This window comes from Raphanus sativus, chromosome 2 (genome assembly GCF_000801105.2).
Source record: "Raphanus sativus cultivar WK10039 chromosome 2, ASM80110v3, whole genome shotgun sequence".
Taxonomy (NCBI): Eukaryota; Viridiplantae; Streptophyta; class Magnoliopsida; order Brassicales; family Brassicaceae; genus Raphanus; species Raphanus sativus.
Window position 1 is genome coordinate 30,162,851 of NC_079512.1, and position 26,783 is coordinate 30,189,633.

General features: G+C 38.0%; 5 protein-coding genes across 5 annotated transcripts; 3 read left to right on the forward strand and 2 right to left on the reverse strand.

The window, feature by feature from the left end:
* Positions 1–32: 32 nt before the first annotated feature.
* On the reverse strand, positions 33–2,405 carry LOC130508683 (uncharacterized). Its single transcript, XM_057004311.1, has one exon. It carries the CDS (start codon positions 2,403–2,405, stop codon positions 33–35), a length of 2,373 nt encoding a protein of 790 aa, XP_056860291.1.
* A 1,797-nt stretch (positions 2,406–4,202) lies between these two features.
* Positions 4,203–7,226, forward strand: LOC130508684 (protein ACCELERATED CELL DEATH 6-like). Its single transcript, XM_057004312.1, has 3 exons — positions 4,203–4,869; positions 4,959–5,497; positions 6,374–7,226. The coding sequence occupies exons 1-3, from the start codon at positions 4,203–4,205 to the stop codon at positions 7,001–7,003; spliced, it is 1,836 nt and encodes a 611-aa protein (XP_056860292.1). The 3' UTR covers positions 7,004–7,226.
* Positions 7,227–7,362: 136 nt separating this feature from the next.
* LOC108810390 (eukaryotic peptide chain release factor subunit 1-1-like) lies at positions 7,363–9,152 on the reverse strand. Its single transcript, XM_018582504.2, has 2 exons — positions 7,657–9,152; positions 7,363–7,566 (listed from the first exon to the last, which is right to left on the reverse strand). The coding sequence occupies exon 1, from the start codon at positions 9,082–9,084 to the stop codon at positions 7,786–7,788; it is 1,299 nt and encodes a 432-aa protein (XP_018438006.1). The 5' UTR covers positions 9,085–9,152; the 3' UTR covers positions 7,363–7,566; positions 7,657–7,785.
* Positions 9,153–9,741: 589 nt separating this feature from the next.
* LOC130508764 (NADH dehydrogenase [ubiquinone] 1 alpha subcomplex subunit 2-like) lies at positions 9,742–10,980 on the forward strand. The gene is made up of 3 exons (XM_057004430.1): positions 9,742–9,902; positions 9,997–10,103; positions 10,695–10,980. The coding sequence occupies exons 1-3, from the start codon at positions 9,817–9,819 to the stop codon at positions 10,796–10,798; spliced, it is 297 nt and encodes a 98-aa protein (XP_056860410.1). The 5' UTR covers positions 9,742–9,816; the 3' UTR covers positions 10,799–10,980.
* A 10,992-nt stretch (positions 10,981–21,972) lies between these two features.
* On the forward strand, positions 21,973–26,715 carry LOC108812282 (respiratory burst oxidase homolog protein D). Its single transcript, XM_018584505.2, has 8 exons — positions 21,973–22,835; positions 22,914–23,076; positions 23,280–23,328; positions 23,606–23,719; positions 24,353–25,165; positions 25,258–25,353; positions 25,541–26,333; positions 26,419–26,715. The coding sequence occupies exons 1-8, from the start codon at positions 22,202–22,204 to the stop codon at positions 26,526–26,528; spliced, it is 2,772 nt and encodes a 923-aa protein (XP_018440007.1). The 5' UTR covers positions 21,973–22,201; the 3' UTR covers positions 26,529–26,715.
* The last annotated feature ends 68 nt before the right edge of the window (positions 26,716–26,783 follow it).

Consider the following 26,783-nt stretch of genomic DNA (forward strand, 5'->3'; position numbering starts at 1 on the left):
AATAAGTTCCATAACAAGTTAACAAGTAAGATTCACTCATCATTTTCGTTGTCACCTCCCTCGTCCCCATTTGCCTCGTTGCCACTGCTGTCACTGCTGCCACTGCCACTGTCACTGCCACTGCCACTGTCATCACTGCCACTTTCTTCGTTTTCACCAATCAATGGTGGATACTTCTTCTTTCTCTTCCTACGATATTCTCCTGCAGATGGGAATCTAGTAACTTGTAGTCTTCCTTTCTTTTTTTCCACATACGGAGGGAAGACAACCTTAGATCGGATTTCCTCAGGAATTTCAGAACTTTCCCATGTTGAATGATGAGGCACTGGATATATTGTCCTGCAATATGCCAAAGTCCACTGCTCCATCCAGTAATATCTAGAACAATAATGTTCAGCCATTTCTCCACGCTTCATGATGACAGCAAGTGCATGCACACAAGGATACCGATCAATATCAAAATACCTACAATAGCATGTTCCGTTGCTCAAATCAACAAAATAACCATGACCATCTTTGCCAACCACATTGTAGTGACCTTCAAATGTATTTAGCTCGGTCACCGTGAGCTTTTTTGCCTTAGGATAATTGTGATGCAATATCCCATGCACATACGGGACTAGTATCTGCCTCTCTGGTACGCGTAAAGATTCTATACGGTATTTGTTAAACCATTCTGTCATCTTTGCCAAGATCACATCAAGCATTGGCAACAGTGCATATTTCCTTGGTTCCTTCAAAACACCATTGATAGATTCAACAGTGTTGGTTGTGTCTATGTTGTACCTTTCTCCCGGAAATTTACATCTTGCCCATTTGGTCTCATGAACACTGTCATCAAGATATGCGGCCGCTTGAGGATACGTTCTCCTGAAATCATTGTAGCATTTTCGGAACTCCACCTCGTTGTATATACCAGCAATTTGGCGAAATTTACTGGCAACCCCTTTCTTGTTAACATTGCTGCATGCTCCGCTGACATTATTAGATAAGTGATAATTGCAATATCCATGGATCGCCAACGGGTACACTTCGTGTACTTTCTTGATGATGCTCTGGTTTCTATCAGTACAAAACACAAGCCGAGGATCATCTGGTATCAAAGTTTTTAATATGGTTAAAAACCACTCCCAGCTCGCATTTTTCTCACCATCTACTACTGCAAAAGCGAGGGGATAATGATGATGATCTGGATCCTGAGCAGTGGCAATGAGAAGCACTCCTTTGTACACACCCTTCAGGTGAGTTCCATCCATTATTATCACTTGCCTCATCGCTTTGAACCCTTCGATGCAAGCTCCGAGCGCAAAGAACATATACTTAAACTGGTTCTTCTCATCCACTTCTAATCGTGTAATGGTATCAGGATTCATCCTTTGTAACATGTACAAGTAAGATGGCAGCCTAGCAAAACTCTCCTCCGGGTTACCACGCAAATCACTCAAAGCTTTATTTTTACCTCTCAAAGCCGTAGAATATGAAACCACAACACCCAGTCTGTTCTTCACCAAATCTATGAGAGTCTTTGGATCCGGAGTCTTGTATTTGCCAGGATAATCATTGTGCACCACTGATGCGACCAAGCCTGGTGTACCTCTTTTCTTCTTCTTCATGACACTTGCATCTCCACGCGAGCATGTATGCATCTTTCTATAAGTTCTGATAGAGAAAAAAGCAGAGTTCTTCAGCTTTGCAGCTCGTAAATACCATCTGCATCCAGCCCCACGACATTTCAATATGTAAACCCGAGGATTCGACTTCATTATATCAACCTCAAAACAATTAGAATGCACACCTTTGTCCACTAAATCCCTCACTTCTTCTCTAGTCGCAAATTCTTGATGCAAACTCATATCAATGCCATCATCCCACTCTGAATTGACAACAGGAGGTTCAACTGCTGTAACTGCCGGCAACTCCTCCCTATCATCCATTTCATCACCCTCTTCATTGATTTTCTCATGCTCTAACTCATCCTCCTGAACATGAGGGAGAATATGTGGAACAATTTCCAACTCACCAACTCCAGCCATGTCATCATTAGCTCTGGCATCATTCAGATTTTCCTCATTCATAGAAAACATCTCGTTACTCTGATTTTCTGAGACGATTTCCTTAAGCTCCACATGCAAGACACTACGTCGGTTTTTCTTATCTACCTTCATTAAATATCCTAAAATATCTTCATCATCCAAGATATAGCAAGGCCTCTTATTATTCATTGCCAGCGGAAAGTAACTCAATTGAAGCTTCGTCACAACTACATTGATCTTCATTTTCTTGGCTATTCTATTAACCAACTCAGAATAAGTAATCTCCTCATATCTTCCTTTCATCACTAGTGTAGAAATATGTTGCTCTTCACCATGTTCAAAATATATCACCACAGACCCATTGCTATCCATAGTTTCTGAAAATGATTAAAAACCAACATTATCATTTATTTATTATACCAGTTGTACCAGTTCTAAGGCCACAATAATTTTAGTTATATTAATATTACCAATTAGACTAGTTTACATGTAACAGTAGTTATCAGTTATACTAGTAAGATCAGTTATACTATATCAACTTTGCACATGACTACTGTAAGTTATACGAGTTGTACCAATACTACATATTCAATGTGTTACTACGAGTTGTACCTGTTGTACCATAGACAAAAACGATTTATTTTACAATATCATGCTTCATACTTTAACCAAAATATATTAAACTTTATAATCTGACTCATATGGTTAACACACATTTTGTTTGACTAAACTGAAACAAACAACAATAAAAAGAGAGAGAGAAACAGAAAAAAGAGTGAAGGAGAGAGTTTACACTTACCAACCGATTTCAGAACTAAGGACGACGTACATAACCTGTTTCACGGCGTCCTAACCTGTAGAAAGACCCCAAGAAACAGAGGTGAAGGTTTGTGGATGAAGAGTTGAAGAAGAAAGCTTTGGTTGGTGAGGAGAATAAATTTTCGTGATGTTATGGTTGTAGGAGAAGTGAAGAAGAAGAAGAAGAATTAATGGGAATTAATGTGTAAAATTCAAAGGTCAAGATTAAAACAAAGACAATAGATCCGACGGCCAAAATGTGAGCTTCATTAATGGCATTTTTGTGAATATTTCATCCCTCAAAAATCGATGGCTCACATTAAAACGTGAAGAATCTGATCTAATGGTTGAGATCTTAAGGGTATATTGATAATTGACACTCATTGTGTCCCATTTGTCCCATGATAGATCAATTTTGGTGGTTGCAGATTTTTTTTTTGTCCTTTGTCCCTTTCTAGATCAGAGTCCGTACGGTTGAGTATATGAAGTACCGCCTCATCTCCTCCTTGAGTTCTCATCGCCATCACTACCTGTTGAGAAGAAGATAGTAACGACAAAACTTGGTATCTTCTAAAACGTCAACACATGGAACAATCCGAAGAAGAAGAAGAATGTTTAAGAAAAAGAGAGAGTACCGCTTGGAGAGCTTGGGAAGGGTGGCCTTGATCGACGAGCCTCCGAGCGGCGGAGAGGAAATCTCTGGCGTCGCTGGATGGTTTTTTATCAAGAGCGAAAGTATCACCGGAGTCTATCTCCATCGTCTCCGTTTTGAAATCACCCTTCATTTGCGTAATGCATCTGCATAGAAACAGGGGGGACAATCCAAAGAGACAAAAAGACAAACAGAGAGAGAGAGAGAGAGAGAGACCAGAAGATTCTAGGAGGGGTTGCGAAACTTCTTGTCGGATTTTACTATTTCCTCTCCTCGTACAAATTTAATTAATTAATTTACCACCTCTCTTTTAATTCCGTAACATTTTATTTTGTTTTATTTCAAGCCAAAGAATTAACAGCAAATAAAAGTTGTTCAGTTTAAAGCTTATTACACATTGTGAACTTGGGCTACCTGATTGAATTGATATTATCCCTTTGGCCTATTCTACTTGCTAAATTATAGATTAGTATTACTTGCGTTTGTGAGCTTAAAGCATTGGATTTAACTCGTGCATGTTTTAGACCAAAGGTTCTGCAACAGATTTTGCTGAAAGTTTTATGCTGGTGAATCGGTCTTACAACCCATACAACTAATAAGAAATTCGGTTCATTAGCTCCATAAGAGAAACTCCATTCAAAACCCATTGTATATCAATAGAGCTGTCAAATAATCCTTCCATAGCCCAATTGGATTTGTTCAATTAGACCATTTCAGTTATGGATAGTACTGAAATAAACACTGTTATATCCACACCATCTCTCGATCTGTCCACTATCTTCGAAGAAAACGGTGAAACTATATCGATGGATCCAAAGACGATGTCTGCCGTAAGAGCGGGTAATTTAAATTACGTGAGAGATAACTACAGCTACGTTAGACTTGCTCCACGCTTAGTGACAGATCGTGGGAATACAATGCTTCATCTTGCTGCATCATCGGGTCACGCCAGTCTAGTCCGTTATCTGATCAACGAATGCCCAAGTTTGCTAATGAAGTCAAACCAGAAGGATGAAGTTGCTCTCCATGTTGCTGCAAGAGCAGGCCATCTTGATGTTATGTTGCATCTAGTTGGTTTCATAACAGAGATATCTCGTAATGATGTCGGTGTTGCAAAAAGGATATATTTTGCTAAGAACAAAAACCAAGACACTGCTTTACATGTTGCCTTAAAGGAGAAACATATGTTGGTCGCTTCCTGTTTGGTCTCAGCAGAGAAAGATTTGTCTTTCGTTGCCAACAGCGATGGGTTTTCTCCCTTGTACCTTGCTACAGAAGCTGGAGAGGCAGATCTTGTGACGGCTATGTGTCACCAATCATCTGATTTACGTTCAAAGGTGGGAGGAAGATCCATCGTACATGCGGCATTGAAAGCTAAGAGGAAAGGTTTGTTGTTAATTTGCCACGCACTAAACATATATATAAACCCTTAAGTTTCTTGTTCATGCATGGTACTCATATTATTTCTCCACCAGATATCCTTACCGCTTTACTCAGCAAAGATGCAAGTCTTATTGACCTGAGAGATGAAGGACGGACTTGTCTTTCTTTTGGAGCGTCCATAGGATATTATGAAGGTATCTGCTATCTCTTGGACAAATATCTAGACATGGTTTATCTCAGCGATGATGATGGCTTGTTTCCCATTCATATGGCGGCCAAATATGGCCATGTCAAAATTCTTGAGGAAATACTTAAACGTTGTCCGGAGGTTCTTGAGTTGCTTGACAAACACGGTCAAAATATTCTTCACGTTGCAGCAAGGAATGGAAAACTTGAACCCATCAAGTTTATCCTAAAAAATTATAAGGATCAGAACAAGAAAAAGTTGATTAATGAACAAGATGTGGGTGGAAATACACCGTTACATCTAGCCACCAAAAATTGGCACCCTAAAGTTGTGAGTATGCTTACTTGGGACAAAAGAGTTGACCTTAAGAAAACAAACAACAAGGGTTTCACAGCTTTGGATGTCGCCGAGGATAAGATTGACTCAAACTATGTATTCCATCAGGTAATATGTTTCTTCCATTCAAGGTAGTTTCAAACTATTTCAAGGTTATGTGAAGCATTTTTCACTAAACACCAGTTTTTTTCTTTTATTTTCCCTTTTATTCAACAAAAAAAAAAAGAACACCAGTTACTGGGCTGGGCATGGTTTTTAAAAAAAAATCAAATATTTAGCATTATCAAGTGAAATAACAAATCAACAAATTTTACTCCTTCCTTGTAAATAGTTTTAGTAAAAAAATTGTTTCAAAATATAATTAGTTTGAATATTTCAATGCAATTTTTTTATTCACTGAATAGAGTGTAATCAATTAAATTATGTTGGTTATTTTATAATTGGTTGAATTTATATATTAAATTATATTTTTTTAATAAATACTCAATTTTTTAATATTAGTGTTTTTAGCTAAACTACCTGCAACTTAAAACAGAGGAAGTATTATTTTTAAATCCATGGAAAATATCAAATAGCCTTATTTAAAGGGACCTTTATTTTAATACTTGTTCGCTGCTTGTCTAGTTATGTGTTACGCTTGTTAGTTGTTCTGGAAAATATTTGTTACTAAGTACGTGGTATCTCCTAAAACGTATTTGTTACTAGCTAAAAAGTACTTTTTACTCGTTAAAAGGTAAAAGTATTTGTTACATATATTTTGTTTTCAGATACTTTCAAATAATCAAAGTAATTTGTAGATAAGCATTTGATTTTGACAAGTAACGATTCAAGTCAAATAACTTGTGCGTATTAAACTTTTTCGTGGTATTTGATATAACTGAGTATTTGATCCAACAAGTCAAGTAAACCAAATTACTTAAACTAGCTTAACCCGAGTTGCCATGTGTAAATTTTCCATACTAATCTGTGTATTTGTATGTACAGAGATTGACTTGGTTGGCTTTGAGGAGTGGTGGTACACCAAGGAGTCCAACTACAAATGACCGTAGAATAATCATGAAGTTAGCAGATGGTGGGAGGTACAAAGATCAAGTCAATACTCTTTTGCTGGTTGCAACTCTTGTAGCCACCATGACTTTTACTGCAGGACTCGCATTACCAGGTGGTTACAACGGTTCTGCTCCCAACTTGGGAATGGCCGTTTTGACCAAGAAAATAGCTTTCAAAGTCTTTCTTGTCTGCGACACATTGGCAATGTACTCTTCCATGGTTATTATAGTTGCTCTCCTTTGGGCACAGCTCGGTGATATTTCTATTATACTCAAAGCGTACTACATGACACTTCCATTTCTCGCACTTGCGCTTACATCAATGTCGATAGCGTTTATGGCTGGCACATATGCAGTGGTAAGCCACGTCCCTTTGCTTGGTTGCTTCGTTTTGGGTATCGGTGTCATCTTCCTGCTTGTCTTGTTGCTGTTCCTTGTTCCTTATGTGGCTCCAAGTGGTGACACCTACACATTTATCAAACACCTTTTATACTACCCCTATTTCCTTAGGCTTTTGGCTGCTGGTGATAACAACAACAATAATGACTTGGAGAATCCTGGCTAAGCAACTTTCAGGTTTCTCGTAAGTAACTCTGATCCCCAAATAAAAAACTTTCATGGTTATTGATGATTTTGTAAAGAACAACCATGTCCAATCTATATATATGTGCTGTTGAATCAAAGTGCAATATGTGTTATTTTAATAGAATTGATTTGGTTAATTGTATTTACTTTTTCGGTAACTTATCCTATAAGTTCATTGTTAAGAGTGTGTTTGAGGCTTTGAGCTGAAGTTGTGGAAAGATATATATATTTTAAAAAGTGATTCAGCTTAGTCACATTTTTTGGGCTTACACAAAACTTATTCATCAACACAAAGTCACAAAACATCCATTGCAATAAAAGGAAAAACAGGACACCGAATCAATAAGAGTTTCTCTCACACACAAGAGAGTATATTTAGGGGAAAAAAAAGCTACCAATCTCACAAAGAGAGAATGTTATTATAATGCTGAGATTAAAAAAAAAAACCAAAAAAGCTCTATAGATGTCGCAGACACACGACATGACCAAGGCTAACACAACCATATCAAGACTTCTTCATTCTCCAACTCTTTCATTCTTCACCTGTATTAATACCATTTTTAAATATTAACCTAACCGTTAGGAAAAAAACAGACAAGACCAAGTTTGAGACTTTCAATAGATATCACTTACTGTGGTAAAAAGATGCTTCATTTAATTTCGAGTTATCTTCTGCGTGACCCCGCTAGCCCGCGCAGGCTGGTTCAATCTTGGTGGTGTGACATCTTCCTGAACCAGAGAAGGTGGGGATTCTTTTGATTGCTACTCAGACTCAGACTCAGACTCATCATCATCACTAACATCCAAATACTCTGCTTCATCAAAGACAGCCACATCAAGCTGGTAACGAAGTATCCCTCCAATTCCTCCAAGCCCTTTGCAAAACCGATCCCCTTCCTGCGACTTGTTGGTTACAAACACTAACGCACAACCAAAACCTTTGTACTCGTTAGCCAGCCACTCTAGCATCAACACCTTGTCCTCCACGTCAAAATCACTACTGACTTCACCTTCCTTGTTAAGATGCTTTATCACAGTCTCGCCAGTCACTTTGTTCTTCAACACGTATCTGTTGATGTCAAGATTCTCCCATACGATCAGCGTCTCAACAGCACCAGCGTCCAAAGCGCTTAACGTGTTCTCCACGCCAACCGCATACTTCCCCGTGCCCTGGTTCACCTCATTAAAGTACTTTCCTATCAAAAGCTTCTCTTGAGCGAACTTCACATTCGCAAGAACTTCAGATGACTTCTTGATAGCCTCATTGAAACCTCTCTCTCCCCCGTGCTGAACCTCCACCACGTTAAGTATCTTAGCTTTAAGCCGGGGATCAAACATACCTGACTGGCTTAGCTTGGTCTTGAACTCAGCTGAACCAGCAAGTACCAGACCAGAGACATTAGCCTGGTTTGTTGAAGCGTTGATGAAGTACTGCGTGGCGAGCTCAGCTGTTTTCCTCAGGTAGTTTTGGCGTTTCTCGCTACCCAGACGTTCAAACCTAAGAGCTGATTGCCCTCCTCTTCCGTGACTCTTTGGTAAATCGACGGTATACTTGTGAAGCACGTCACTGGTGCTACCAGTCAAAGTTCCAAAGAGAGTCCCCTTCCCATCCATTACAATGAAACCAAACGTGTCATCCGACTCCAGCAGTTCATTAAGAGCTTCGGTGTGGAACTTGTTGTCACATAGGTAAAGAGTGTTGTTGATGGGCCTGAAAGGCTCAAAGTCAATAGTAACCTTCTTCTCCTTGCCTTGGTCGTTGACCACGGTGCCGGTGTAGAGGACTAGACCATTGGGAGGGACCCTGTTGTAAAGCTTCAGCCTTTGCTGTGCGGAAGTAATGGCTCCCAAGACAGAAAGGCGGTTGACTCTGCTCTTGATGTTTGACGCGGTTCCGTACTCACCGCACAACAGCTTGGTGACACGAGAGATATGATCACGTGGAGGCATGATGAGTGAGATCATGCTGGTTCCGTTACCCTTAGCAGCTTCAAGGGACTTGATCAGCTTCTTCATCTTCCAAATCTCAATGCTCTTGTCGTCGTGTTGATTGTCACCCATTGTGATCTGCAAAGATGTTGTGAACCAAGTTTAGGGTTTCTTATTATTGTATGAATGAATAATCTTACAAACCCTTACACTTGTATTTATAGCGGTCTCAAAAACTTGATTTCCTTTTCTCTATAGAAATATATATTTATCTAGAAAAAATAAAAAGGAAAGAACATATGTATTGTTGATAAATATAAAGATATTGTTAACATGATAAATAATTAACTCTGCCATATCTACCATATTTTAATTTTTATTAATAAGTAACGTATTAACAAGATTTATGGAAATGTTAGTTTACCATAATTAATTCACTTTTTTAGAAATTTTATAATACTTAAATTTATTGAAATTTCCTATTATTTTTTATTGTCAACTCCTATTAGAATATTTGTTAAGCTGATAAATATCTAAAGTATAGATACATTATTTATCGTTGACAAAAAAAAGAGATACATTATTTATCTCTGAAAATAAATAAAACATACTATTAGATCTTTTATTATTATATTTAAAGAAAAAAAAATGAGAATTTTATTTTATTTTATTAGATTTGATAATCCAACCGATCCTTAACCCGAAACGAGCAAAGGCCTGGTTGTAATCCAACTAAGCCGACTCATTTTAATGGGCCACGGCCCAATAGATTTTATAATTCCATTTTCACCTGAACCATCTACCACACCACAGCAGGTCCCGTCTCGTCTTTGATTCTGTGTTGCGCGAAGAAGAGAAGAAGCAATGGCGTGGAGAGGAAACGTATCGAAGTCTCTCAAAGAGCTCAGGATCCTTCTCTGTCAATCTTCCCCAGCTAGCGCTTCCGCCAGGTTTCGTTCTCGTCTCCGATGATCGAATCAAATCTGTGAGATCGAACGATTCAATTTTCCGTTAGGGTTTTCAATTTGTTGCTGTTGTTTCCAGAACGTTCGTGGAGAAGAATTACAGAGATTTGAAGTCTCTAAACCCTAAGTTCCCCTTCCTGATCCGCGAATGCAGTGGGATCCAGCCTCAGATGTGGGCGCGATATGGTAATTAGGCTTTTGATCTCTCTTCTCTTTGATTAGAGTTTGAATATACACATTGGCTCCAAGATTCAAAATCATTTGTAAGTTATACTGCTGCACCTAGAGAACGTTTGGCTTGAAAAATGTTCAATGCAAATAGAGTAGAGGAGGATTATTGTGCTTATTGGGTAAAACATGCTGTATGTTCTTTAAAGATTTGATATGAATGTGGTCATGGTAGTGACGACGATGAAAATGTTATATGCATATTGGCTAGTGCTTAGTTTAGATGAATTGATTCTTGTATGTAACCTCTAGGGCCTTGGCTGAAAATGTAATGTTTGTAACCATCAATTAACTTTACATGATTTCTTCTCAGGTGATAGTTAAAGGATGTGATTTTTTTTTTCCGTAGTTCATATTTGTCTTTCATGTGAATGTCAGAATCTATAGTTTGTGATAATGCATACCTAAAGTTGTTGTTCTTTCTGTTTCTTTTGTTTTCTTCGTGCGTGACTATATTAGGGATTAGATGAAAGCATGAAACATAGGCACGTGTATTTTACTTTGGCAACTAGTATCTACAACGTGTCCATATTTTGTGTGCGTATGCAGATATGGGTGTGGAGAGGTGTGTAAATTTGGATGGGATGAGCGAGTCACAGATTCTCAAGTCTCTTGAAGACCTTGTCAAAGCCGGAGGAGCTACAAAAGCCTAAGGTTATTTGTTTTGTTTTTGTTTTTGTTTCTCCAGATGATCCCGAATAAGCTTTAACCGGAAACACTCATTTGACATTTTCCCGTCAATCTACTATCGATTACTTTCGTTTTGAGTTGTTTTTTTCTTCTTCTTGATGATGTAATCCTTGAACTTGGTATACATCAAAACCTTTCCATATGATTGAAATCATAAGAAAAGAGGAAGTAAACATAACAATTGTAGGCCATTTAAAGCAATTATTATGGGTACTGGTGAAGTGCGTTTCTGAATCATGTTTTCTAAATTCTAGCCAAAATGAATTTGCAAATTCAAGTTAATGCAGTAAAGGAGATTAAGCAGTCCTAGAAAGCAATGTGGATGAACCAATTGCTCCTAATTACTGTATTGTTAAACGTGGATCCATCGTATGTTATATATATAGTATAAAAGAGTTATTGGTAATGGAAGATTAACAAATTACTAAAAAGAATCTTATGTAAAAGGTTCTAGAAGCTAAAGGCACTAACTCATGTTTGAAAGAGGGGAGGGGGGCCAATGTCGTTATTGACAATATAATATCAAAATCCACTTTGTTTTTACAACGCCAACCCCTTTTTCATTATTTTAAATTGAGTTTTTCATTTCTTTTTTTCTTGTCAACGAGTTTTTCCTTTCTAAAATGAAGTATTTTCTTGCTTTCAACCAATATATGGTATAATAAATAAGCTACAAACTGAAACCATATATGTTAATGATAATATAGTTATAATTAATATTTTAGATGTTACAAAAACAATTAATTTCTACAACATTTAGTTTAAGTTATGTGGGAACTCTTTGAATTGACAATAACTTAGAACAACATTATTGATAGTATAACATGTGTATTGTAAAATTTGTAGAGCCACTAATATGAAAACATCTAAAGAGACTGTCCTTCTTGAGTATCTCCCACAAGGGATGACTCTCCTTCTCTTTCTTGTCTTTTATTATTTTTTTACATTTTTTTGTCTTGAGAACTCTATTGAGAATTTCCCACGGCTAATGCTCTTAAATATTACAATAGTTTGTTTTTGTTAAAATTTGGTGCATATATTATTAAAGTGACAAAAGCATACATAACATGTGAATATTACATTGCTCCAGTGGATAAAAATAGTAATTTCCATCTGCAGCCCAGCTTGACTTTTGTGAGATAGTGAAATGTTGTCAATAATTTCTCGAGGGTATAATTAACCCTGATCTCTTATCCGAAGTTTTTAACTCATGATTTGATATTTTTTTAAAAAATTTATACTTTTGTGTTAAGAGACAGTCTTTATATCTCTTATTCAAAAGACGTTTCTTAATTTTTCTTAGTTAAAATCTAAGAAAAGTTACCGTCTCTTAACCAAAGTTAAGAATCCCAATCAAGAGACCGGGTTAATCATAGTCAATCATTTTTTTTTTGGTTCTACTAACTCTTTAGCTATTCTAAATTTATAATAGAAGAAAATCTTTTTAACTTTTAAAATTTTCTCAAAAAAGTAAACATTAAAATTTGAAAAACCAAGAACTGAGAAATTCCTATGTAGATTGATTTTCCAGAGTCCACGAAACACGGCTAATTCTAAATACGTACGGCACATGTCATTGTCTACGTATAGAATAACAATCGACCTTCATGCCTATAAAAGTAAGTCTTTTTGAAATAAGGTAAATACGCGTACGTAGTAGATAACAACAGAAGCGTTTCAAACAAATATTCAACCGCACATGTGGAGAAGGTTTGCTAATCTAAATAATCTAATGGAAGGTTTAGCTACGTCGTGTAAAGTTAGGGATTGATGTTCACATTCTATGTGTAAAGGATTTGTACGTAAATCACATATGCATTAGACTAATCACGTATAATATTCAAGCTGTAATATGTACGATGACTGGTATTTTTTGGCCGTGACGGCAAAGATTTTTTTGTTCTCCAAAAGGTAATCAAACATACAAGAAAGTGTGAGGAAAGGAAAATACGCCAAAAATATAGAAGTTAGATTGAAAATCAGCTGACCAACTATACATAGTATGTTGTCTACTTGTAGAAGTTGGAACGTAAGCTCTACCTTCTTATTCGTTTTACTTAAAATATCATTGTTACAATTTTAGAATATGGTTTAGTCTTTTCTCAATTTTCTCAAATACATTAGTCAAATTCATCTAAATATATCATGAATATCATAGACATGACATGATCACCAATCGGACAAATGATCTTCTGTAATATGATGATAAACATCTTTTTCAGTTTTTTTTGGGTGTACGAAGTATGTATTATGGTAACGTAAGATTTTAGTATGGTATGTCTTTTGGAATTTAGGATCAGTTTAATTGCATGTGGAAAGATTCAAAGAGCATAGCAAAGGAGATATTTAAATTAAGATTCCAACGAGTTCATATCTTCTTAGCCACCTTTCCTTATCAGCGGTCCTGTTTAAAATAGGGACACAAACAAAACAAAACCCATCTACTTGTTGTATGTGCCCTCAATTATATCACATATGTTTTGTCCTCATATTATCTCTCCTGTCTCTTTCTTTCTTTTTGTTTTTTTTTTTTATTTTTGCTAAATTGTGCGTCTCTCAGAGTGACTTTTCTCTCGTGGCGGCCTCGAAGCTATGTTTGTTTCATGAGTAGACATCTTATCTGTTCATGGCTGCTGCAATTCTCTATTGCTACTATTGGGATATGTTAACATCCCATATATTATGATTTAGCTATATCTTCGGTTATGTAAAGTTTCCTATAAACTCGAGATTGTATGAGTATATATACGATGGCTACTTAACGCCTAAGGATAAGAAACAAGAGATTGAAACCTAATTTGTCATGGTATCAGAGCTTGAACCTAGAAACACAAATTCTCTCTAGATTTTTGATTCTGATCTTGATCAAACTCTTCTTGCAATCGCAAGGGAGAAAGACCTTCGACTGAAACCTCTGGTGCTCTGTTTTTCAATCAACGAAACAGAGTAATGGCGCTCGCGACAAACAAAGAACAGAAGTACAAGACTATAACTCCATACGACCTAAGTGCTAACGACAACCCGGGTGCAGTCATCTCTCACCCTCTGCTCAACAGTCACAACTACGATGAGTGGGCTGTGAACCTGCGTATGGCGCTTAGTTCCAGAAAGAAGTTCGGTTTTCTCGATGGAAGTCTACCGAAACCTGCATCTGATTCACCATACCTTGAGGATTGGACTGCAAATAACCACCTCCTGGTAGGATGGATCAAACAAACTATTGATCCAAAGCTGCGATCTTCTATATCTACACGGGAGATAGCTAAAGATCTTTGGGACATAATCAAGAAGAGATTCTCGCTCAAGAGTGGAGCAAGGCTGCAGCAACTCCGAAACTCGCTTGCTACATGTAAGCAAAACGGATCAACTGTGGATGACTACTTCGGCCGTCTGACAAAGTTGTGGGATGGTATTGCGGAGTGTATGAACTCTAAAATTTGCACTTGTAATAAGTGTGAATGTGACCTGAATTCTGCGCATGAGAAGGAGAGAGAGGTCTTGCGCGTACATGATTTTCTATCTGGATTGGATGATTCTGTTCATGGAGTGATTCGCTCACAAATATGTGCAATTACTCCTCTTCCAGACCTTGACAGTGTGTATCAGACGGTGTCTCAGAATGAGACTTTGCGTTCGAACACTACTGCTGACAATCCGGTGATGAGCTTCACGGCTCAGAATTCTTCCAATCGGAGGCCCGGGACAGTTTACACAAGAGAGCTCTCGAAGCCGAGCTCGAATGATACTTCTGCAAATCGTGGAGGACAAGGAACTCGGGACTGGTCCAAACAGTGCTCGGTGTGTGGTAGAGCAGGACATGAAAGTTCTGCATGTTTCAAGGTGATCGGGTTCCCTGAATGGTGGGGAGAACGGAGTAAAAACCGATCAGATTATCGTTCGTCACCATCATCAGCTGGCCGAGGTCGTGGAGCTCCTACCAGAGCTAATGCGGCACAAGTGAACACAGCTACGGCAGGATCGACGAGTGAGATAACAGAACATGATCGTCAGGGATTGATTGGACTCTCAGATGATCAGTGGGTTGCGGTTCAAAAACTCATCAATGCGGGGAAATCAACAGCAAACTTGAGTGGTAAGAGTAATGATATCTTTTGGATACTTGATACTGGAGCGACCCACCACATGACTGGCCAGTTGGACTTGCTCGAGGACGTTCGGGACATTACGCCAGTGTCGGTTATGTTACCTGCAGGCGCTGATGTCTTGACCCTTAAACAGGGAACTGTTCGAGTGACATCTCGATTGTCACTGCAGAATGTTTATTATGTTGATGGATTCCATACGAACTTGATTTCGCTTGGACAACTTGTGACAGACAATTATTTGGTGGGGCAAGTAACTGATAAACTCATGGTTTTGCAGGACCGAGCCACGAGGATGCTGATTGGAGCGGGTAAGAGAGAGGGAGAAGGGTTGTACCGGTTTCAAGGAGTGGAGATCGTGACTTCCCTACACACTGAAGCTTGCAAGGATTTGGTTTTATGGCATAATAGGTTGGGTCATCCGTCTCTTCAAGTAACAGAATGCATACCTGGAGTTCGGAGATCATCTAGTAGTAGTAATAATGAGCTTTCTATTAAGAATTGTGATGTCTGTTTTCGAGCTAAGCAAACTCGGCAGTGTTTTCCAGACAGTTTGAATAATGCAAAAGATAATTTTGATTTGATTCATTGTGACTTATGGGGGCCATATCGAACTACAGCATTCTGTGGATCCAAATACTTTCTAACAATTGTAGATGATCATTCTAGAGCTGTGTGGTTGTATCTTCTGGCTGATAAAGCAATGGCGCCTATGCAAATTCGAAATTTTATCACAATGATCGAAAGACAGTTTTCTCAGAAGATTAAGAGGATTAGGAGTGATAACGGGACTGAGTTTACATGTCTTACACGATATTTTCGGGAGCAAGGTATAATACACGAGACTTCATGTGTTCATACACCACAACAAAATGGAAGAGTGGAACGCAAGCATAGACATATTTTGAATATTGCGAGAGCCCTACGGTTTCAGGCAAGTTTTCCAATAGAATACTGGGGTGAATGTGTACTCACAGCTGCTTATTTGATAAATCGCACTCCGTCGGTATTACTGAAGAATAAAACTCCGTTTGAGGTATTGTTCGGACATGCGCCAGGATACAAGCACTTGAAAGTCTTGGGATGTCTAGCGTATGCACATAATTCGTATCATAAAGGTGATAAGTTTGAATCTCGAAGTCGGCGGTGTGTTTTCTTGGGCTATCCATATGGGAAAAAGGGATGGAAATTATATGATCTAGAAAGTCACATTGTCTTTGTTTCACGAGATGTTGTGTTTCAAGAGACCACATTCCCGTATGCGGTTAGTGATGTAGCTCCTGTCTCCAACGGAGAGTTAGGTGTACCACCGACAGGAGAAAGCTTGGAGAGTGATGATGAGGATGAGACGCAGATCCAAAGTAATACTGAACCAGTGCTAGGCACATCTTCGAGTACTGAGAATTTGCAGTCGCAGGCTCCAGTAACAGACTCTGTTGTACCCCTTGGTAGAGGACATCGACAGAAGTACACTTCTACTAGACTCAAAGACTATGTAGTTCAAACGGCTGCTGCTTTACAACCCTCTTCTCTCTCTACGACAACACCCGCGCCTCAGCCATCCTCAGGTACGAAATACCCAATTTGTAACTTTGTTTCATGTGATCGTTTTACACAGAAACACTTGGACTTTGTGGTGGCTATGTCGGCTAATATGGAGCCTAGATCTTTTGCTGAAGCGATGAAGGATGAGAGATGGGGAGTTGCGGTTGATTGTGAAATTACATCTTTGGAAGAAGCAAATACATGGCGACTAGAGCATCTGCCTCCAGGAAAGAAGGCACTTGGGTGTAAGTGGATTTTTACAATCAAGTATAAATCTGATGGGACGATAGAAAGATACAAAGCGCGTCTAGTGGTGATGGGAAATCACCAAGAAGAAGGGATTGACTACGAAGAAACATTTGCGCCGGTAGCACGCATGACAACAGTGAGATTGTTTCTTGATATTGCGGCTAAGGAGAATCAAGAAGTCCATCAGATGGATGTTCACAATGCGTTCCTTCATGGAGATCTGCATGAAGAAGTGTATATGAAATTGCCCCCAGGTTTTAGAGATAAAGGAGAGACTCGTGTGTGTCGACTACAAAAATCACTATATGGACTAAAGCAAGCCCCTCGGTGTTGGTTTGCTAAGTTATCTCAGGCGCTTCTAGCATACGGGTTTACTCAGTCAAGGTCTGATCACACTTTCTTTGTATACTTTAAGAAAGGGGTGCGATTGCGCATATTGGTTTATGTTGATGATTTGATTATATCTGGAACGTCGCCTCAAGCAATCAAAACGTTCAAGGATTACTTGGCTACTTGTTTTAAGATGAAAGACCTTGGAGCAGTGAAGTATTTTTTGGGTATAGAGGTGGCGCGAAGCAAGGCTGGATTTTATCTATGTCAAAGAAAGTATGCGACGGACATAGTTAATGAGGTTGGTCTTCTTGGTTGTAAACCGTCTGGGTTTCCCATTGATCAAAACCACAAGCTTGCCAAAGCTGATGGACCATTATTGGCTGATCCGGGAACGTATAGGCGACTGGTGGGTCGTCTCATCTATCTAGCTGCGACACGACCTGATCTTACATATGCTATACATGTTTTATCACAATTCATGAATGCACCACGAGAGGAACATTGGTTAGCAGCACTCAAGGTGGTACGGTATCTAAAAGGGACGTTGGGACAAGGGATCTTGTTGCGCGCTGATTCACCGAAACACATTAGAGGATGGTGTGACTCTGACTGGGGAGGATGTTCATTGTCTAGAAGATCACTTACGGGATACTTTGTACAGTTTGGAGAGTCACCTATATCATGGAGATCACTGAAACAAGATTCAGTTTCTCGGTCTTCTGCAGAAGCGGAATACCGCGCAATGGCGGAGGTGACAGCAGAACTTAGAGGGCTCAAAACATTGTTGCTTGATTTTGGGATTCGGCATGAAGAACCAATGACGATCATGTGTGATAGTAAGCCGGCTATCTATATTAGCAACAATCCAGTTTTTCATGAGAGAACCAAGCATGTGGAGACAGATTGTCATTTTGTTCGAGATGATATTGTTCGGGGTATTGTTAAACCATTTCATGTATCTACGAAGGAGCAGTTGGCTGATATACTAACCAAGGCATTGGGACGAAAGGAGTTTGATGCATTTCTTCTCAAGTTAGGCATTCAAAATTTGTATGCTCCAACTTGAGGGGGGGTATTGGGATATGTTAACATCCCATATATTATGATTTAGCTATATCTTCGGTTATGTAAAGTTTCCTATAAACTCGAGATTGTATGAGTATATATACGATGGCTACTTAACGCCTAAGGATAAGAAACAAGAGATTGAAACCTAATTTGTCAGCTACTATTCGTTAGGCTCCCATTTTCAAAAGAATGCTATTGGATTTATCTCATTTTCTTTAACTGAAAGATCTAATGAACTTCCCAGATGGGTCATTACAATTACACAAGCTAAGGATTAAGCAAAAATTCGGTACAACCATAAGCTTAGTAGCTTTGACTCATCGGCCACATAGCCAAGTTGTAGGCGCAACTACGGAGCCTTCCATCATCACCACTTCACCAGGTTAATCCGGGAGGGAGCTATCCCATCCTACTCTCCTCTTAGCCGTTGGAACTGTAATCTCTTAAGCTCATAAAAGATAAGAAAACCATACCTACAGAAGTCGAATTTGAGGTACCAGCTGCTTCAATGTCTTGAATGATTCATAACCTGCACAATAAGGAACGAGCAACATAACCTCTTTTAAAAAAAAAAAAACACCACCTCTGTTTATCAATGATATAAACATGGATTTATCTTTATTTTGAGGAATCTGTATTTTTTGTAGATTTACATCATACAGAGTTCACGAACCACACATTTTAATACTTCAATTCTAGAGAAAAAATAAAGAAGAAAATATTATCTGATGACAAAAGTTATCTTTAAACATGTATTTGAACCGGTGTCTAAGATGGTTTTGTAAAAAAAAAAAAGGTTTCGGTAAGAAATCATCTATACGCAAAATACCGACTTTGTGCCAAGACTTAGAGCATGTTTATTGATGTACTTTAACTAAGTTGCTTAACATCTATACTATTAAAGTACAAGCATGTTTTGGATTTTTACTTTTTTATCCCTACCGAATAATCTTTCCTTTGTATTCATTAAGGGTATTCTGGATATTCTGCGCCAGTTTCTTCTTAATTATTTTTTGGTTTGTCATTAATCACTGGTTTCCTAATTTAATTTCGGCCTGCGATTATTTCTTTGTTTGATACTGCATCGATTATTTCCATGTTTGATACTGTTATTAACCACCGGTTTTCTAATTCTAAAATTATTAATTTTGACAATAATCATTATCATTTAGAACGATTTTGAAAAATATAAATATATTTTAAACAAATTTTCAACTTATGATCACCAAATTTGTCTTATCATTAGAAAAAATCACAATATTAAAAATACCGGATTACAAACCGGTAATTCGTTCAACCGCAGGTTCGAGTCGGGTTTCAAAACACCGATCAAAACTATAAAACTGTTATATTGATTTATATTTAAAATATCTAATTCAAAATTAAAAACCTAAAAATACATGTACAATATAGTTTTAACCGAACATAAACCTGGATATAAAACACATATATGAGACGGGTTATATAAATGCATATACAAGACGGATTATATAAATGTGATTATATAAAATTTTCACCAAACATAAACCCGCGCTTTGAAAGCGCGGGTCAAAATCTAGTTAAATACAATTAAAATAAGAGAAAAAAAGAAGAAAAGACAAGAGATGTACCTTATTTAAGGACAGCAAGCTACGTCCCTTGGTCCACGTGTTGCATAGATTCATTCTTTTTTTTCGTTCTCTCTCTTTCTTTCTTTTTCTGATCGTCCGATTTCTTTTTTTCTTTCTCTCACTCTCTCTTTCTTTCTTTCCTCTCTTTTTCTTTAAAAGTTAAGGAACTTTAAGTGAGTCTTACCAATAAACATGCTCTTATCACGTGTGTACTAGATGTAACGTAGCTAGCATTCCTATTACTGCGAGATTTATAAAATTAAGAGAATTTAAATGATTGACCAAAAAATAGAATTTAAATGAAAAGATATGAAAAACTTGAAAGAAAAAACATAAGAGAAAAATGAGAGATTTCAGCAGAGAGAACAGGAGAATGAGAAAAAAAAAATATTTCTTTGATGTTTACAATGGTGGCTATAACTTATAAGACTATTAGTAGATTTTTTTATTTTTGATCAAAAGTAGATTTTTTTTTAAGACAACCAAAACGTAAGTAACTATTGGAGTTATTATTTACTTTAGCAATATATTTCTATCCTCTTGAAGTCTTTTAAACTCTTTTGAACTATATTCTTTTTTACTTATCGCTTCATGTCAACAATTATATATCACTGACTTTCACGTGTTAGACTATACCTAAATATGTCTTAACTACCTTTTTTTTTTTTTTTGATAACCGTGGGGGTTTCCAGGCGGTAAGCCCAGACTAATCCCCACGAGGCCTTCCATCCGGGCACGCACGGTTATAGGTGGCCAAGACGACTCGAACCCAGGACGGACACTCCAGCTGGAGTTCCATTACCACTAGGCCAAGAGCTCTTGGTTGTCTTAACTACCTTATACTTAGGAGTTAGGAGATATGCTTTGATATGTCTCATTCTGATCACCATGTGCGTATTGAGGTTGTTAGTTTCTTTTGCGCTTGATAGACTTCGAAGTGTCCTCGCATAGTTTCTTACGGATCTGAAATCGACGTGTTGCACTACGATTGCTGAAAACCAAATAGATGGAAATCATTTATAACATCTATAATACATTTTTCCTATTTAAAAGATTGTTTTAGTATTTGCATACATATTAATAAGAATTGAAAACATATTTTTATCGTTTTGTTTTTGGTTTTATTTGTATCCCATCAAAGTTTTACCATTAATATTTTCAAATTTTTAATTTATGGTTTTAGTTTTAAAATAAGACTTAAATTAAAAATTTAAATATTAAAATTTTAAATATAAAAAGAATCTAAAACACCATATTTTAATACGGAGAGAGTACATGACTATTCTTCTAGTATTGGAAACAAGGAAAAAAGGATTTCAAAGTAAAGACATCTCACATGGAACTGTACATAAATGATGTCCGGCTATAACTCTAGGTGCGGTATGTACTGAAAACAGATTACATGTCAAACGTCGGAAGCAACACATTTATAAGGTTCCACAGCTCTAGTTACAAGTTTAGACAATCCTAAATATAATAAACCATCTAGTTCTTCTAAGAAATGTGAATCTCTCTTTTCCTCTGTGCAAATTCATACAGGGTTGATATAGATTAGATTTTATTCTTCAACAATGAAGAAATTGTTCAATAAACCAGATACAAATGTCAAAATGGCTAAAAAACCACAACTATAAAATCAAGCGGTAAACACTAAAGGAACTAATAGGAGCATGCAATCCAATTAGGCAACTACAAACCCTACTAGTGCTAAAGTGTGAGTAGAGGCTTTGAAAATCTGAGACCATATTCGATGATCTACATTGCATAAGCAACTTCCATATAGTTGAACCTGAAAGCTGTGAGGAGAACCTCAATGGCCAATAGTTGAGAAGTTGAGAGACCTTCCACTGCCAAAATAAGCAAACTTGTAGCTGAAAAGCCCACTAGTGTTTTTTGAGTAAATGAGTCCTATATTTTCTAGTTACAAGTTTAGACAGACCTAAATAAAGTAAACCATCTATAGTTCTTCTCTCTTTTCCTCTGTGTAAATTCACACAGGGTTGATATATATGTGGACACATTAACGACTCGGTGATGATGTATAAAAATGACTCGGTGGGAATATTCTAATTAAACAGAGAAGAATTATAAATGTAAACAAACAAATACGAAGACAATGAATAAAAAGTCCAAATAAATGGATAGTAAACTGTTTGACCGGACCAAGAGATGTCCATCTATCCATAGTTTCGCACTACCTTCCGGTATTTATTACATATTTATGAATTGCAATTTGCATGTACACTTATTTCATCGATCTCCCTCATTTAGTCTTTATATATTTTAAGCAAGACTCAATTTCTTCCACATACAAAAAAAGAAAAAAATCAAACACCTTTTGGGAGCAGAGATTCTCTCTTTATTAGTATAGTAGACTCACAAATATTGCTACTCTTGAAGAGATCTCTGTGGCTTGAAGTGATCATCTTTTGTTTTGGTTTAGTAGATTTGAAGCAATATGAGACGAGGCAGTTCAGGTAACGACCATGAACTTGGGATTCTACGAAGAACTAACTCAGACACCAAGTCCAACAACGCAGCCATCCCCAGCAACCGTTCCGCCTTCAGCGGCCCGCTTGGCCCTTCAAAACGCGCGTCCAAGAAAAACGCTAGATTTGCTGAGGATCTCCCCAGGAGGAGCAACAGTATCAGCGGTGTCGGTGGTGGCCGTGGAGACGAAGAGTACGTGGAGATCACGCTAGACATCAGGGATGACTCGGTGGCCGTTCACAGCGTCCAGCAAGCGAGTCCCGGAGGAGGACCTCAGGATCTTGAGGATCCAGAGCTGACACTCTTGACCAAGAAGACGCTCGAGAGCAGCCTCAACAAGTCCACTTCACTTTCCTTCTTCCGTAGCACCTCCTCACGCATCAAGAACGCATCACGCGAGCTCCGCCGCGTGTTCTCCCGACGCCCTTCCCCCGCCGTGAGGCGGGTTGAGCGCACGAGCTCCGCCGCCATCCACGCTCTCAAAGGTCTCAAGTTCATCGCCACCAAGACCGCCGCATGGCCAGCCGTGGAGGAACGGTTTGATAAACTCTCTCTTGATTCCAACGGTCTCTTACCATCGTCCAAGTTTTGGGAATGCTTAGGTAAATATTAACTTTTAACTTGAGCACTTACGTTTATGCTGTATGTTTCCATTTATGTTAATTTTGTACTTTCTTTAGGAATGAACAAGGAATCAAAAGACTTTGCTGACCAGCTCTTTAGAGCACTAGCTCACCGGAACAACATCTCCGGCGATGCAATCACCAAGGATCAGCTCAGGTTCTTCTGGGAACAGATATCAGATGAAAGCTTTGATGCCAAACTCCAAGTCTTCTTTGATATGTAAGTTTTTTTTTCTTATCTTCACCTAACCCATTAATAGCTACGGTTGATAGATCATCACTATTCACAATGGTTGTTTAATTATTTTTGAAATTAAACGGTCACCAGAAGTTGAGGATCAATATAACACGACTTAATTATTTTAATCATTTTTGAGGTTTAGTGCATTTGTAACTGAACAAATGATGTCATTGTGTGGTCAGGGTGGATAAAGATGAAGACGGGCGAATAACAGAAGAAGAGGTCGCTGAGGTGAGAAACCACACACCATTCAATATTTATCATCTTTCTATCATATTTTATTTTTTATATATTCTTACTAGTGACCAAAAAACACACATGCTTTAGTTGATTACCTTGACAAATTTGTCCACGCGCAAACCCCACTGACTATATGTTAATATCTTAAATTTCATAAACTGCATGTGAACACGACACTAATGGTAATAGATTAGATGCAGTAGTGTAGTGTTTATTACTTTTGTTTAGCCTATTAATTTCTGTCACACTTTTTGGTGATTAATTGCAGATTATTAGTCTTAGTGCTTCAGCAAACAAGCTCTCCAATATTCAGAAGCAGGCCAAAGAATATGCAGCCCTGATAATGGAAGAGTTGGACCCAGATAATGCTGGTTACATTATGGTACGTATGGTCCACCTTCACCAATCACCACTCAGCCACTAGTTGTACACAGTATATTGTAAATTAACCACGTTAAAACACTAGAAAATCTTTTATCAGAAAAAAAAACACTAGAAACAACCTAAAATGAATCCAAGGTTATAAAAATCTAAAGTGGTCAAGTTTAACGGGACTCTTGATAAATTAATCAACAAAAAGTCGTCAAGCGTTGATAAGAGACTGATTAATTAGGCATTGGCGTTACCTAGTACTATATTTGACATAAAATTAAAATATTAATAAAAGGAAAAAGATAAAACGATAAACAGTGACCAAATACTGAAAAATGAAAATAGTAAATTTATATAATTTATAAAGAATATTTGTTACATGTGGTCCCTTATTGTTCCTCTAATTTTATGGAATTATCGAACAATAATATTTTTTTAAAAGAAGGAATCATAGTGATAACTATTCCTTTTTATTTTTATTATTTTGTTCATAATCATTTTCTCTTCTGCTGTTCATCTAATGGATACCAGTTATATCCTTAGGTACTATACGGCATTTATATTGGAAACTGGTGTAAAATGTTTAAAAATGAATTTATAACTATTATAGTTAAATAATATGACATGAAAACTGGTGTAACAGATTGAAAACTTGGAAATGTTGCTGTTACAAGCACCAAACCAGTCGGTGCGGATTGGAGACAGTAGGATACTAAGCCAAATGCTAAGCCAGAAGCTGAAACCGGTTACAGAGAGCAACCCTCTGGTGAGATGGTCAGAGAAAATCAAATATTTTGTAATTGACAACTGGCAGAGAATATGGATCATAATGCTATGGCTTGCCATCTGTGCCGGCCTATTCACCTACAAATTTATTGAGTACCGGAACAATAAGGACGCCTTTAGCGTGATGCGTTATTGCGTTTGTATCGCCAAAGGAGGCGCAGAGACTCTCAAATTCAACATGGCTCTTATATTACTGCCTGTTTGTCGCAACACCATCACTTGGCTTAGGAACAAGACTAAGCTAGGTGTTGCTGTTCCGTTTGATGATAATCTCAACTTCCATAAGGTTATTGCAAGTGGGATTGTGGTCGGGGTTTTGCTCCATGTAGTGTCGCATTTAGCGTGTGATTTCCCGCGCTTACTTGCCGCCGATGAGGAGACCTATGAGCCGATGATACAGTACTTTGGGGAGCAACCAGATAGCTACTGGCATTTTGTGAAGGGAGTGGAAGGGTGGACTGGTATTGTGATGGTTGTGCTAATGGTTATAGCTTTCACACTCGCTACGCCTTGGTTCCGTCGTAACAAGCTTAACTTACCTAACTTCCTCAAGAAGCTTACCGGTTTCAATGCCTTTTGGTACTCCCACCATTTGTTCATCATTGTTTATGCTCTTCTCATTGTCCATGGTATCGAGCTCTACCTCACAAAGAGTTGGGAAAAGAAAACGGTATGCTCTTTAAACCTGGCTGCTATGTTTTTTTCTCTAATATTATTTCCTTTTTGGTTAGTTAATACTTCATGTTTGTGTCATTTTTGCAGACATGGATGTATCTGGCTGTACCGATGCTTCTGTATGGGTCGGAGAGGCTGATCCGTGCTTTCAGATCAAGCATAAAACCGGTTAAGATTGTCAAGGTCAGATATACATACCTAGATTTCTAGAAATATAATTGATTGAGTTGCACATTTTTATATACTAAAAACATTATTTTAAAAATTTCCGATGTGAGATTATATCAAAAATAAATATTTGATTTCATTTAAGTAGAGAAAATTTCCTTTGAACAATTTTTTAAATAGTTTGTATATATGTAACAACTAGGTGGCTGTTTACCCCGGGAACGTGTTGTCTCTACACATGACGAAACCACAAGGATTCAAATACAAAAGTGGACAGTACATGTTCGTGAACTGTAGAGCCGTATCTCCATTTGAATGGCATCCTTTCTCCATCACATCCGCTCCAGGAGACGACAACGTGAGCGTACACATTCGCACTCTTGGTGACTGGACGCGTAAGCTCAAGACCGTGTTCTCCGAGGTATGCAAACCTCCTACTGCCGGTAAAAGCGGTCTGCTCAGAGCGGACGGAGGAGACTCCATCGCCTTCCCAAAGGTCCTTATCGACGGTCCTTACGGTGCTCCGGCACAAGACTACAAAAAATACGACGTGGTACTCCTCGTAGGTCTTGGCATTGGAGCCACGCCTATGATCAGTATCCTCAAGGACATCATCAACAACATGAAGTCTCGTGACCGTGATAGTGACATCGAGAACAACAACAGTAATGGGAATAGTAAAGGGTTTAAGACGAAGAAAGCTTATTTCTACTGGGTGACTAGAGAGCAAGGCTCGTTTGAGTGGTTTAAGGGGATAATGGACGAGGTTTCGGAGCTGGACGAGGAAGGAGTGATCGAGCTACACAACTATTGCACGAGTGTGTACGAGGAAGGAGATGCTAGGGTTGCTCTTATTGCTATGCTTCAGTCGTTGCAACACGCTAAGAACGGTGTTGATGTCGTCTCGGGGACACGGGTTAAGTCCCACTTCGCTAAACCTAACTGGAGACAAGTGTACAAGAGGATCGCTGTTCAGCATCCCGACAAAAGAATCGGTAAGTAACTAACTAATCTTTGACCGCTTTAATCTTGTTATCACGTGATAAACTACTTAAATTAAATAAATGAATTTGATTGCAGGAGTCTTCTATTGTGGGGCACCAGGACTGACAAAGGACCTGAAAAATCTAGCTTTGGATTTCTCTCGAAAGACGAGCACCAAGTTTGACTTCCACAAAGAGAACTTCTAAATTCCAATTTATATCAATTGGGAGGAAGTTGCGTAGAGAATAAAACAAGAAACTGCATATAAATTTTCTTTTATAAAAAATATTTGAGTTGTATTCCTTCGTTTCTTCTTTCCTACTTTTTGTTCAGTTTTACGGAATTTAGTCTATTGCCGAATTAAATATAAAATCGCAGAAGTATAGTTGCAGATTTGCTGATTTGGTATTGTGAACATGTAATATGGAGTCAATGCAACATAGTTTTCTACTCGTAATTAT

Excerpts from the sequence above, each read along its gene's own strand:
- LOC130508683 (XM_057004311.1), bottom strand. The coding sequence starts at position 2,405 with ATGGATAGCAATGGGTCTGTGGTGATATATTTTGAACATGGTGAAGAG.
- LOC130508684 (XM_057004312.1), top strand. The coding sequence starts at position 4,203 with ATGGATAGTACTGAAATAAACACTGTTATATCCACACCATCTCTCGAT. Across the intron at positions 4,870-4,958 it reads ATTGAAAGCTAAGAGGAAAG|ATATCCTTACCGCTTTACTC; the intron begins GTTTGTTGTTAA and ends TTTCTCCACCAG. Across the intron at positions 5,498-6,373 it reads CAAACTATGTATTCCATCAG|AGATTGACTTGGTTGGCTTT; the intron begins GTAATATGTTTC and ends TTGTATGTACAG.
- LOC108810390 (XM_018582504.2), bottom strand. The coding sequence starts at position 9,084 with ATGGGTGACAATCAACACGACGACAAGAGCATTGAGATTTGGAAGATG.
- LOC130508764 (XM_057004430.1), top strand. The coding sequence starts at position 9,817 with ATGGCGTGGAGAGGAAACGTATCGAAGTCTCTCAAAGAGCTCAGGATC. Across the intron at positions 9,903-9,996 it reads CCAGCTAGCGCTTCCGCCAG|AACGTTCGTGGAGAAGAATT; the intron begins GTTTCGTTCTCG and ends TGTTGTTTCCAG. Across the intron at positions 10,104-10,694 it reads TCAGATGTGGGCGCGATATG|ATATGGGTGTGGAGAGGTGT; the intron begins GTAATTAGGCTT and ends GTGCGTATGCAG.
- LOC108812282 (XM_018584505.2), top strand. The coding sequence starts at position 22,202 with ATGAGACGAGGCAGTTCAGGTAACGACCATGAACTTGGGATTCTACGA. Across the intron at positions 22,836-22,913 it reads CAAGTTTTGGGAATGCTTAG|GAATGAACAAGGAATCAAAA; the intron begins GTAAATATTAAC and ends TACTTTCTTTAG. Across the intron at positions 25,166-25,257 it reads AGAGTTGGGAAAAGAAAACG|ACATGGATGTATCTGGCTGT; the intron begins GTATGCTCTTTA and ends TCATTTTTGCAG.